The sequence below is a fragment of the Drosophila yakuba genome, chromosome X, assembly GCF_016746365.2.
Source record: "Drosophila yakuba strain Tai18E2 chromosome X, Prin_Dyak_Tai18E2_2.1, whole genome shotgun sequence".
NCBI lineage: Eukaryota > Metazoa > Arthropoda > Insecta > Diptera > Drosophilidae > Drosophila > Drosophila yakuba.
The window spans coordinates 4,868,498-4,882,456 of record NC_052526.2 but is presented as its reverse complement, the minus strand read 5'-3'; the positions used below and the strand labels follow the sequence as shown (position 1 = coordinate 4,882,456).

At 42.0% G+C, this 13,959-nt stretch overlaps 1 protein-coding gene and 1 long non-coding RNA gene across 4 annotated transcripts in view; one reads left to right on the top strand and one right to left on the bottom strand.

The window, feature by feature from the left end:
* The window catches only part of LOC6524300 (serine/threonine-protein kinase tousled-like 1), a 59,956-nt gene that overhangs the window by 12,824 nt on the left and 33,173 nt on the right, over positions 1-13,959 (top strand). The window contains exon 1 of one of the 3 annotated variants that reach the window (XM_015190112.3): positions 3,688-3,915. The exons of the other annotated variants lie outside the window; for them this stretch is intronic. Coding sequence (XP_015045598.1) covers positions 3,847-3,915 — 69 coding nt within the window. The 5' untranslated portion in view covers positions 3,688-3,846. Of the gene's footprint in view, positions 1-3,687; positions 3,916-13,959 lie in introns of those variants that run through there. 3 annotated transcript variants of the gene reach the window in all.
* Positions 6,529-7,816, bottom strand: LOC120322373. Its single transcript, XR_005562165.2, has 2 exons — positions 6,763-7,816; positions 6,529-6,684 (listed from the first exon to the last, which is right to left on the bottom strand). It is a non-coding gene; the product is annotated as an uncharacterized LOC120322373 (long non-coding RNA).

The following is a 13,959-nucleotide window of genomic DNA, read 5'->3' as shown; positions in this document are numbered from 1 at the left end:
TAACTAAGTACATTCTCATCGTTTGGGGGCCACTGTGCTAGCCAAAATATTGAAATGTTCGAGCACTCTGGCCTTTTGTATGTTTGTATCGGTGTGTCTGTGCTATAGCTGTGTGGATATGTCCTGGCGAAGGTGTGTGTGTGTGTGCGTGTGTGAGCGAGTGTGCGGGATGCGTGAGTTGCATGAGTGCAGGATGCGCGCGCTGCACACCACACGCACATCAGCGCACTTGGACATGAGGAGCTCAAGGAACAAACGACGACGATGGTCCTCAATCAGGAATTTCTGTGCGGAAAATAGTGACGGAAGGGGGAGGGGGTAGTGGCCGAACGCCCGGGTGGCGAATCGTTGGAGGATTGGTGGAAAATCGTGGAAAATTGTCGGCAGCCGCCAACCCATTAACACGATGGCTATGATGTCGGCGATGACGCTATGACGAGCGCATCTCCACTTCGGTTGGCTGGTTTTGTTTGTCGTCGCTTTTTGGGTTTTGCCTTTGTGTTAATATCATGGCAACACTGGAACTGGACCTGGTCCCCTCCCATCCCCCATCCCCATCTGCATGTGTGTTTCATCTTTGTATGTATGTGCATGGTGAAGTATACAGACATTTATGCACCAGGCCCCGCAAGTGTCAAGTGCAATATAATAATAAACATACGCTGGCATAATCGTCTTTGGTCACTTTGATAAATAAAAACAAACTCATTTATGTGGTTACATACCATATAAGATATAGTCCATACTTGAAAATTGAATACATTACATACATGATGAGCACAGAAATCGGTGTACTTTTTATTTCCAATTTTATGACGCATAGAAGTGCTGATCAGGTTGTTGTGAAATGGCTAGCAGCATTTAAGCTATTTAGCTTTTAGGAAACAGTTACGTTTACTTTGGGGAGATTTACCAGAATTTTTACTTACTTCGACTGCCCGTTTTTTAACGTACATCGATTGTACTTCGTTTTTTTTCACGCACTGCCTTCTTTTCTTCCATCTTTTCCTGCTTTTATGCTTCTTGTTCGCGCACACACTCTTCCTGTCCTTAACTTCCCTGTTCTTCCCCAGCTTGCCCTTGTATTTTCCTTACTTTTTTCACCACCCCCTGCTGCCTATTTTCGCCCCCAGTTTTTCCGGGCATTTGCCCTGCACATCCACGCAGCTCCTTGCCTCTGTGGCAGCGTCCTTTGCCTCCTTTTGTTAGCTGTTGCAGCAGCTCCCTCTTTTCGCACCCAACCCAGCCCACTTTTCACACATGCAAAAATCTTTTCAATATTTTTGGGACCCTATTTTTCCGGATTCTCGGTTGCGTTTATTAAAATGTTTTTGTTGCGGCAGAGGTACCTTTTTGTTTACCCCTTTCCCTGCACGTTGCAACACCCCTCAAAGTCCTCTTTCGACCATTTTAAAACCGCTTTTCCCTGCACTTCTCGTTGCATCGGTGGTGCGTGGGGCTGGGCGGGGAACGTGGGGTGGTGGTAGGGGGTACTGCACTTCGGTTTTGCGTTCGTTACCGTTGTCACGAGCCAAAAATTGTGCGCTGATTCTATTTTGTGTGTGTCCATAACTCAGCAACTACCCAGTCAGGCTGTTATGCCCCTCTCTTTCGCACCGCCAGCACTCGGATAGCCCCCTCTCGGTCGCACGGCCACTATCGCCATCTCTTTCGTCGAGGGGCACAGTGAGGCAGAGGAAGAAGAAGACGAGGAAGACGTGTCTCTGGAGAGAGAGAAAGGCTTTCTCGCATCCAGAAGTTGTTGGCACTTTAAGTTGGTACCGTTCGCTGTCGTTTGCCGTTGTCGGGTTAACGGTATCCCAAAGACACACACAAACACACACAAACACACTCATAACACACCCACACATTAAAGACACAACCGGACAAGCGCACACACACAAACACATGCAGTAGCGAAAATTGCCGGAAAAGCCCTCTTAAGACTAAGACAAAGGAATTCGCAAAGCAAAAAATAGAAACCCACAAAAAGGGAGACTACATGATACTCAGAAATCTGCTGGTAAATATTAATTACCAAAAATGTGCTGATACAAAGAAAAGCCTAAAACCCTAAATTTACTTTTACTTGCTAAGTTTTAGTGAGAGTGTATGTAAAGTGACTGTGTGCATAGAAAGATGATGACAAAGTGTGAAGTCCTGCAACAAGTGGGAAAATCTAGATTGTGGTTAGTGATAATGTGTTCAAAGACATTAACTGGAAACCATAAGCTTTAAATTCGAATGAAAGAAAAATAATTGCCTAGCAACAAGTGTTTACAACGGAAAAGCTTTCTCCCCACTTAATTTGGTTCATCGGGTGCTGTTCATTAATAAATGATTTGGTCTTAATGTGAAACGAAACACCGACACTAATAACGGAAGTTCGTTTGACACCCAATTAGGGTTAATTGATAAGCATTAACTTATAACTGGCATCGAATAAATGCTAATTGGAACTCGCTTTTAACCTTTGATCTTTCATTAAATGATTACCTGGCTACATAAATATTTAGTGCATTTGTCTAAAATTCTGACCTAACTCAACCAAACCCCACTTCAAATCGTGATTGACTGCTGTTCGATTGCGGCTCGATTAACGCTGCTTGTGCGCAACATGCAACATGCAACACGCAACGTGCAACAACAGCTTTCCAAACTGTGTCACAGAGTTGTTTTTGCCCGCAACTGACAGAACCAGTTGGGTGGAAAAAGATGGCGAGGGGAGATTGGTGGTTGGCGGAAAATTCAGGAAAAGCAGCAGGCACAAAGGGAGGAAACTGCAGTTGCAGATAGAAACAGGCACTTGGCACTTTCCTATGAAAGGAGCACGGAAAGATGGGATAGCGAAAAGACATGCCTGTAAATCTGGGCACAAAGAGTTCACCACTTTAGGACAGCAGCGGTTAGTGCAATAGAAGCGACCACCATAAATCTATTAGGTTTTTTTTCAATGCTAAGATCTGTACTATTATTCGCACATCTAGAGAAACACTTTTACATTTCTCGTTTTAGTTACTTTAGTTTTAATTTATATCAATTACTGATATTTTCTTCGCCAGCATTGTCTGGACGGCGTTATTCCCACATTAGTACCTGATTTTGTGACCAAAGTTGGGGAATGTATTAACAAAGTCCTTTCCCTCTCTTTTCTCCCCACTGCTGCAAGCCTATTTTCCTCGTTTTCCAAGCCTCACCGTACAACCAAGCCATCACCCTGTTTTCTTCACTTTACCCCTCCTCCCGTCCGCTTTTCCTTTTATTTAGCGTGCTTTTTTCTTTCTTGTGCTTTTGGCTTTGGCTTCTTTTCTATTGCTGTCGCCGACGCTCTGTCGACGTCGGCAGAGCAGCACACATACACACACACATAGACAGCGCTCACCAATACCGACGCACGTATTTACTACATTCCTCAGTACTTGAAGCGCCTCCGGAAGTGATGGTTTTCATCTCTGCGGCGGTGCGTCGCGAATTCTGAGAGCGAAGAAAAACAAAACAGAAATTAACAACAAATACCGCAGTGCAAGAACCAAAAATCACAAATCTCGACGATGAAAGATGAAAAATTAAGTAGTATTAGCCAGGGATTCGTTTTTTGTTGCGCGTAACAAAGGAAAACTCACTGCAACACGAATCGCTTCTCTTTTTTTTCTGTGTACTTCCCTTAGTTATCTGATTAAATATTCAAACAAACAAGAAAAGAATACAAATACGAATACGAATACATACATACTCCAAATTCCGTGATAGAAGTGAAAAAACAGCGTGTTATGTGTGTGTACGATTGTTAATAATTGTTAAAAAAAAAAGAGAGAACGAGAAGCAGGAAAAATCAGCAGCCGGAGAATGCGCAGCAAACGAAATACCAGCGATTTGGGCCTATTGCAGCGCACCTGCATTGTCGGGGGAAAATCGGTGAGCTAATAGCAAAAATATAATAATAAATACTAACAATAAGCTGCGAGAAAAGTAGAAACCCTAAACAAAAGGGGAAAATTATAGAAAGGGTGCAGTTAAATCTAAACAAACGCCAGTTAAAGTAAATGTAAATCGATACATAATAACTTAACCAAGTTTCCCGAAGGCTAATGGAAGTTAAAGGACCTGCAAAAATTAAGCTAATATGCAATTACATATAAATTTCTATGCCTTGTTTTTGATAATTTAACTAGGTCAACTCATAAAACTCATAATAAGAAATAAAACTTGCGTGGCAGTTGAAGCGACACTTAATTAGTTTGGAAAGCAACGTTAGTTTAAACTAATTTTAAAGTTTTTATTTAATTTTTCTTCAGCTTTAGTCATTTAGCGTAAATTTGTTCCAATCGAAATGTTATAGTAGTAGCCCAATTGAATCATAGTCCATAATCACCCCAAATATCTTATTGTTTGCATTGGCAAATCTACAAATTAAATCAAGACGCCAACAAAAAAAATCTAATTAATTTCTATGCCAGAAATTAATAATTAGACACAGAGTATGCTGCGTCTCTTTCACGCAACCGGAGCCAAAACTTGCGCGAGAGAGCCAGCGAGTTGAGAAAGAGCGAACCAGTGAGACTGAGAGAAAAAAAGGCAGAGAGAGCGTTATTCGCACTCGCTGCTTTTCACTCTCTTTGTGTTTCTCGTTTTTCAAGCTGCTGTCTGTCGTTCTTCGCCGCCGCTGGGCGCCTGTTACTTTCTGTAGACTGCAGCGTCATTGCAGCGGCGCTTGCCTTTTCTTTTTCTTCTAAATCTCTTTTTGGTATTTTTAACAGCAGCTACGCTAAAATGTGCGTCGCGTCGACACGCCAAAACGTAAAAGTAAAACGTATAGCGAAATGCGAATAACCGCAACAAACTTTAACAGGAAAAAAAGAAAAAAATGTGGACAGAAACACACATTTAAACACTTGGCGTTCGAGAGAGATAGAAACACACAGAAGAGCGCCAGTCGTTTGTTTTTACTGTCCGCTGGGGGGCGCTAATTTGCCCGATGCGACTTGGACTCTTACAGTGCACAAAACTAGTGTTGTGCAAGGGCAATCTACTGTTACACCCAAAAATATTACACATTTAGGCAACGTAAATATCTCCGTTGAAATAGTTTTATTACCATGCATACTTTTACTGTATATATTTTATGCAATGAGCAATGAGTAAAATTGTTGTAGCGTTTTCACTGTACTTGTCTGATTTATAGAAAAGACAGCAAATGCCAGTTAGCATTATGACAGAAAACAAATTTGTCACTTTTGGCAAGCCAATTAACATGATTTATACACAAATCCATTGTGTATTTGATGGGGTGATCATAAAAGAAAATTTCTTTTTTGGCTGCTCATTTCTAATGTGGATAAATTAATTTGCTTGCATTATGGCCATATAAAATGTTGCCCATCATCGTCATCGTCTTGTTTGTTATTTTCACTCTCTGCTCGGTGGAATTTTTGAAATTTTTCGGTAGATATTCGCCTGCTGTCAATTTCTTGACACCCGGTATTTCGCATTTGCGACATACAACAAATACCGTGTGCAATCGCTCATAAATCGGGTGTAGGCAAATATTAGCTGATTTTCATTAGTTAGTTGTAAACCGACAAAATATAATACCGAATCAGACAAAAAATAAAGAGTTTAATTTTCCTCACCGACATTTGTCATTAAGAGCTTACGTCGTACTCCTAACGGAACCAAAAACCCGGCCAAGGAGCGAGCAAGATAGAATACGGGATCGACTGAGAGGGGGAAACCTCTCCAAACAAATTATAACAGTATTTGAGGTGGGAGAAGCAGAGAGCAAGCGTGGGAGTGAGGTTCAAATTGGGTAGGGTTGCCAAATTTTGTTAAAAGAAAATTCCTTGGTTAAATGTAAAATAAAAGGAAAAAATAATACAAAAAATTTATTTATAATTTATACGTTTTTAGTTTAGCTTTAATCAAAACAGATTTTTTATGACCACTTTGACATGCATTTAATGAGCCCTTTGGCAACCCTGCAACCATGCGCTCTCTTTCTATCGTAGTCCCTCTCATTCGCGCGCTGGCCCACATCCCATAACCGGCGAGTGTTTCGTTGCGGTCAACGTTTCGTTTCGCTCTTCGGTTCTCCTGTTCTCTCGCTGTTTGCCTGTTAAATTGGCGGTTAGACGCGCGCGTCAGGTAGAAAACACGTATCCGCCACGGATGCATCTGAGTACGGTGGATGACGACGCTTCCTATTTCTATTCTGAGCGGTGGTTGTTTGTCTGGTTTTAATTTGTTCCCTGTTTCTGCTGCTGCTGGTTTTTTTTTTTTGTCGTACTGCTTATCAGAAAGTTTATCGATTTTTTTTCTCCGCTCTTACGCCCTCTTCACGCTTCTCTTTCTCGTCGTTGCATGCTCTTGCCATGGCCGCTCTGCCGTCTCGTTGCTTCGACCGCTGTCTACACATTCTGGGCGCCTGTTCTTTCCCTCGAATATCGAATCTCGATTTTCGATGAGATTCTGTTACTAACTATACTACCGCGCGCATACCTTACCGTACCGTACCCATAGAACACATCTCCATAATGCCTGCCGCCTGGCTGCCCCTTGAAAAATTATTTATTTATTATATGGATTACAAATGTGCCTCTTCAAAAGAGTGCAAAAATTTCAGACGGTCTGGATATGGAATTCTTCGCTTCGGTCGCTTGTCGGCTGTCGGTCGGTCGTCGCACTCACCTTCACCACACACAAAAACATAATGTATAATGTGGTGTATGTTTATATATATATGGTATATACGTTTGTAAACCTCACCACACACACGACAGCTGCTGTCTCTCTCGGCCGCCTTGATTTCATCATTTACCATATTTAATTCCATTTAAATGAAAATGAACTCAAACCGATTACCCCGGTTAGAGGAACAGTGGGCATAGCCACCCCTCCCTCCATACCCGATATTATAGCCCGGGCAGCAGACTTCTGGCAGACAGACGACGTGCAAGCGTCGCGCCTTGCAGCCAGCCAGCAACTGAAGTGAAGTTGATAACACAACACACGCGAGTGACTGGCAACAGAGCAATACCGAATGGGGGCTACACTACTACACACAGATGGCAATAACAACAACACCAGGGACAAGAACAACAGCATTGTCGTCGGTGTGACAACGGCAACGAACCCCAACATTTTCAACAACTCCAACAACAGAAGTAGCTACAACAACAAGTGGGACTACGTACCACAACAACAACAGCCAGTCAACAGTCAAGTGCTTGGCAAAAAGCAGCGTGTGAAATGTTTCCTATACACAGTTTGAAATACCTCAGGGAGTAACGAGTATGATGATACCCTAGGACTCCCCATTTTAAAAATGTATTTGGCATATCTTTTCTCAATTTTATATGTATCTCTAATGACTACTTACATTTATTTAAATGGTTCATTTAAATGCTTGTATATTTTGTTCGATGAAAAGATATATACCTAACATAGTTTCGGCTAATAGGTATCCAAAACGGCGAAAGCAACAAATCGAAAAGAAAAACGGGCCGACAAAATCGCAAAGCTCTCAACTGAATTTAACATGCGCGCGCCCCCAAAGCGACGCAACCGTTGAGCGTTGAATGAATGTGAATGCTCAAGCACACGGCAGCACGAAGCACGAAGCACCAACACCACTGCAACCCGCACTCACACCAGCACACAAAACACACGCTCGCACAAACACACAGCCAACACAGACACGAAGCGACAGCAAAGTCGGTGGCTCTCACACAAATCCGAAAACCAGAACACATGATTAGCCTAGTAAAACGAGCCATAGGCGGCCACCGACAACTTTTCTAGGGGGTGGGGCAGGAGTGGGGGATGAAAGGGGGTAGGGTAGCTAGCCGAGCTTTGGGGACTTGTGGACTTCGACTCTCGACAAAACAAATGCGTCGACATTGCTGAAACAACACGGTGGAAAGAAGCTATTCTTTTGGTGAATACTTAATTTATTAAATTCTAAAAATATAAAAAGTTATATTTCCAAACAAAATGTTGGCAAAGGAAGGCATTTTCAACATACATATGTATGCAGCTAAGAAATAACAAAATGTATGCATAGTGGGTAATTCATAAGGCAAGTTAAAGATTTCTTTCCATTAGAGTAATTAGTTGGCTAACTTATAGTTTAGAGACACTGTAGATTTTGATCATAATCCTTGGAAATAATTATTTTATTTTTTATTAATATAATAATATTGTATCTTAACATCACAATGTGGAGAAATATTATTAAGAATTACCAAGTGTGGTAATGTTACCTGTTCAGGTCCATGATGCACTGCATCCAGAATAACGATTTTCGCCAAAATTTCAATATTTACGATTGGTATTTTCGGTATAACTTGACTAAAAATGGTCAGAAAGTTTGTACTCCTAATTACCAATACTATCAAACCAAATCACCTTTTGACCGACTCTGTTAAAATAATTTTTGACCAAATTGTCGCATTTTTTGTAAGGGGTAACATCATCAAAATTACAAAAAATGTGAAAAAAATAGAATTTTTTTTGAAAACACAGTTCGATTGGAAATTTAATTACGAACCTAACGAGGTATGACATTCCATATTTGGACCACTATTTCGAATGCTGTGATGAAAATACTGATATTTATAGTCGCAAAAAACAGGAAAAGGATTTTCGGCCAATATCTAAAATAAGTATCGGTGAAACCCAAATACCCCGATTAGTATGCTATATTTTTGCTACTTGGCCCCACTGTACTTATTGCAATGTTTCCTTATTTTTCCCATGTGCGGGCAAAAAAAAAACCGGTTGCACTGTTTACCGACATTTTCCGCTAGAGAGAGTGTCTGCAGTTTGATTGTGGGCTGTAGTATGAGTGGGAGGGGGGAGGAAGACTTGCTGCGAGAGAGACCGAGAGAGTAAGGAAGGTCGCCGTGTTGCTGTTGATTTTACGTTGTCGGCAATCCGAACAATTCGAAGTGCTGGTCGTGTGTATCTGTGTTCGTGCCGCATGCATGTGTGTGTGTGAGGTTTGTGTGGGTATATGTGTTGGTACGGCTGCCATAACCGGAAGGTCGCCTTTACCACAACATTTATTATGGAAAATCGCGTAATCACTGTCGTATCACATTTTTTTTTTGATTCTTTCAAGAGAGCAAAAGAGCGAGAAAGAGCAATGGCCGAAAGAGAAGGGACTATATCGGGACATCTCTTTTGGCTCGGTTTTTCGATTTTATTTTTAGCTGCGACTTCAAACTTGTTGCAAGTTGTTCGCGTGTTTGATGTGCGAACTCTGTGCAAACTTTGAGCTTCTTCATTTTTCTATTGTTTTTCTGTTTTAATTTATTATATTTTTTGTTGTTGTTTTTTTTTCCTGCTGTAAGGGCCTTAATTCTATTCCTTTTTTTGTTGGTGGCTCTTACCACTTTCTTCTTTTCGGTTTTATTTTTCCCCTCTTTTTCTTCTACTTTTCCCCATATTGGCATTAAAGCTCTCGGCCCCATCATTTATGTTACGGCACTCGCTGATTAAATGGAAGGCGGCGATATTTTACACATATTCCAATTGGATGACATGGCACTCGCTAAATAACCGGGTCGCAAACTTTTCAAATAAATCAGCATCATCTTATTCATGAAATGTATTGGGAAAGGGCTTTTCCAACAAAGACATACTGTTGCTGAGCTGGAAAAGGTCACTGAAAATATTTATATTATGGAAAATGGATTTTAATCCGTAAAGAAGAATTCATCTCATTACTATTTCATTTCACTTTTACTGGAAGTTAAACATAATCATTTCCACTGTTTGTATGTGAATTTTGTACTATCTGACACATTTACTCGTCGGTTTTTGAAGCTTTTTTTGGTGTGTGCCAGTTGTTGTCTATCTTTCATTTTTTTCGGCCTCACTTTACTTTCAGTTTGAGCTTTGGCGTTGTTACCTTTTAACCCCACTGCAGAAACCCCCCCAATAACCATCCCCCAAAAAAAAAAACCATCCCCTCACACACATTTATACGTAGAGCTGCAGATATTTTCCAGTTCTGGGGACTTTGCCGATTTTCCAATGCAATTTTATTTGGTGCAGAGGCGTGGGCGTAAAAACGTGGGCGTGGTGGTTGGCTAAGTGTGTGCGTGTGTGTGTGTGTATATAATTATGTGTGTTTTCCTTTCCGTTTTGCTAGTGCTGCTGCTGTTTTTTTTGTACTTTGCTGGAACATGGAAAACACACCGTAGGATTTTCTTGCTGCATTTTCATTTTCGCACTGGAAAATGTCTCTGATGTGGAGCTGGAAAAGCTCTCAAGTTGCATGTTGCACGCGTATGTGGACGGCACCCCGTTTGGCCCTTTCGATCCGAGCCATTTTTGACCCGGGCTTGAGCCCGAGGAGCCCCCGGATCCGGATTTTGTTACCCGGGCTCGTAGCGCCATTTCTGATGATTTGCAAAGTGGATTTTGTGTATTTGACGATTGTTCGACTTGATGTTGCTGGTGCTGCTGCAGCAGCAGCAGCATTGCAAAACTGGTTACTGTTGGCTGACTGCAGTTGGCAACTATTGCTCTCTTCTTCTGGCCTCTGCATCTGTCTCACTTAGTTGCTGGCTGGTGTAACCCTTTTTTTCTACATATTTTTGCTGTATTTTGCTCTTTGCTCTTCCTTGCATTTGCCCGATACTAATGATACGCATGCATTGTATATTTTCTCAAAATTTCTTCCAGCGTGGTGGCAACTTATAGATACAGGTGCCGTAATGAATGATGCCACTTGGTATTGAATGCACCACAAGAATATATAATTATTTGAGTATCCGTTGCTGTGGGCTAACTGGTGGCTAGCGGTATAATGTTTATATACTACCCGAAGTACTTGCGAATATGCAACGAGTAGTATGCCCATCCCCATAACCTCTGGCTGGCATCTTCTTCATCGACTGTCTTGGCATTATTATTAGCCGAAACACCGACCTCCGAAAATCTGAACACTACGCCCTTAGGTTTTTGGTTCATGTGCCGGGGGCGGGGGCGGGGGCGGTGGCATGTATGTGTGGATGTATGCCCCATTGTACATATACATACATATGCGTACATGTTCGTATATTGTGTACATACATATGTATGCCACGAGTACTGTACACAAGTTTTGCAGTCAATTTTGCTACACTTAAAGTGCGCTTGTTGCCGCCGTTGTTGCTGCCGTGTGTTGCTGTTGCTGCCACAGCAGCAACATCTTGCTGCTGCTTCTTCTGTTGTTGTTGTATGTGCGTGCGGAATATTATGCGCCGCGCACAACACACACAGATCTATGTGTATATGTATATGTATCTGTTGAAGAGTGGGGTGAAAAGGGGGAGAGGGGGCTCGAGATATATACACACAATCCCATCTATAAAACGACGCATGCCGCGATTGCGATGCGACGACGTTGCTGCCGTGCTGCTGGCCCCTGATGATGCTGTTATTGCTGTTGTTGCTGTTGCGTCGTCTCGTGGTTGTCGTTGTCGGCCACTTCATCATCGACAAGCAGCAAGAGCAGCAGCAGCAGCAACAACAGCATCAGGAACAGCAGCAACAGCAGCAGCAGAGGCACAGGCTGTTGGCTAAAACAAAGCAGAGGACCCGGACCTCGGCCGACAAAAAGGACGACTTGTGTCCTGAGTACGGGCTCTGCTCTCTCTCCCCTTTTTTTTTGTCTGCCGCCCTGCTCTAGATGGCCAAAGAGCAACGCCAACAACAGCAGCAAAGGCAGCTACGGCCACAGTGTGCCTGCTCCTTCAATTACCCTCGAAAGTGACGGAATGGCATGATGGAATCTTGGGTGGTCGTCCGGACACCGGGGATTCCGAGCTCCGACGGAGTGAGCTAACCTAATAACTCCTAATTGGAAGACCAATTTCATGCCCTACTTTGCGATGGGGTACGTGGGACATAGAGTATAGACTTCAACCAACTATACCTTTTATCTTTTTATTTAACATATAATAAACTCGAACATTCAGAAGATATTTGAGCTTTTAAAGTCGAAACTAAACAATATTATTTAAATTATGTAAAGCCCTAAGAGGGGTTATAAACAATATATATATGTACTATGATAAGTATGATGCTTACCATCCATTGTTTTATAATGCAAATCACATCACTTGTTACTCATAACAGGGGTAAGTTGCATTTAAGGAGCCAGCGATTTCCCTTTTATGAGGGAATCCAGACATTCGAGATTCGCACTGTGTACCAGGCGAATAAATGTATCTATGCAGTCCCTGGGCTGCAACGCAATTGTTGCCACCTTGTTCTGCCTCTTCTCGGCTGAAGAGCGAGTCGAGTCGAGCGGATGGATGAGGTGGATATGGTGGATGTGGACGCGAATCTGGGTATATGGCCAAGACGGATGCCAAAAGGGGTGCTAAAGAGCAGGTGAAGTGGTGGGGGGCGTGGAGAGGTGGAGTAACCACGATGAGGCCGCGAACCTGGCGACGAAAACTGACTGAAAACGATGCGAATTGAGTGAGTTAAGTCTCGTGTTTGGAGGGTTAACATGGGCGCACGTCGGGGGCCAAAAAAATAGAGATCGCTGTTTCATATAGTTAAAAAAGGAACGAAAATTTCAATGACACTCTTTTTACTTCTATAATATTGCAATGCAAATATATACCATAAAATGGGCTTAAATATTACATTTTCTTAGTTTTAATCATATATTTTATGCTATTTTATATGAAGATTATGAAAACAAAAACGATATAAAACAAACAGGTGTGATATGGATTTCTATAACCAATGACGAAAAGTATAAGTGCATATCATATTTTCACCAAGTATTAAAGCTATACGAGTAAGTGTACGTGGGTATATTCTCTTGACCGCTGCTGTTTGGCACGGACCTGCACGAAGAAAAAAGCAAACAGTTTGCGAAAAAAAGTGTGTGTGCGCGAATGGGCCACGACGTCAGCGTGGGCAGCGCAGTCGGCGTAGCTTACGCATTTCGAAGTTTTTAGCTAAGTTGACGTCGCTGCACTTGTGTGTTAGTGCTGGTGTGCGTGTGTGTGTGTGTGTGTGTGTGTATGCGCTGGTGAGTGTGCGAGAGTGCGTTTAAATTAAAAATGCTGCCAGGCGAAGTGGAAACCTCCACAACACCCACCCAACCCGCACCCCCCTGAGCCCCCCATCCTCTTGTGGCAGCATGCAAAGCGAGCGCTGACGTCGCCGACGACGTCGACGTTGACGTTGGCAGAGGGGGCGAGAGACAGGGACAAAGACGGAGAGCGAGCAAGCGAGCGAGCGAGAGAGAGAGAGAGGGAGAGAGAGGCGAGCAGCATCAATTCAGTTTCGGTTTCAGTCGCAATTCAAACGCCATCAAAATCAAAACGGTAACGAAAAAACAACAACAAATATCTGCAGTAACAAGCTAAAGGCACAAACGCAATTTCCAAGTGCCAAACCAAATAAAATGAATAACAACAAACTTATCAAATGAAAATAAAGGGGAAACAATATGACGCACACGGTTAAGTGCTAAGAAAAGAAACAAACAAAAACGTATAAAGAATATAAAATATCCAAAGATGTTGTGCATGTTGCATTTTGTTTAAACAATTCAAAATGTTTAACAAGTGCAAACATCTTAGACCGCCTTTTTTTGTTTTTGTGTGCTGTTTGTGTGAGTGCCACCATTGCAAGCCAAATGCAATTAATCGAAAGAATAAATTAAAACAAAAAAATATAATCAAAGCAAAGTATAGGGAAATATTTAATAGTGCAGGCAAAAGGTTTCCTATGTGGACATTCCACATTTTTGGGTTGTTTCTTTGAAATAAAGTAGTTTCGAATAGTTTCCTCTGGGTAAATATGAATAAATATGTAAGTTTATCCTGCCCACAAAGGACGAAAATTCCTGTCCACTTTGCCTGCGGCGACAAAAAAAAGTAAACAAAGGATTTTAAGTTAAAATAAATTTGTACATTGAAAAAGAATAGAAAACCCTTTTTTCCG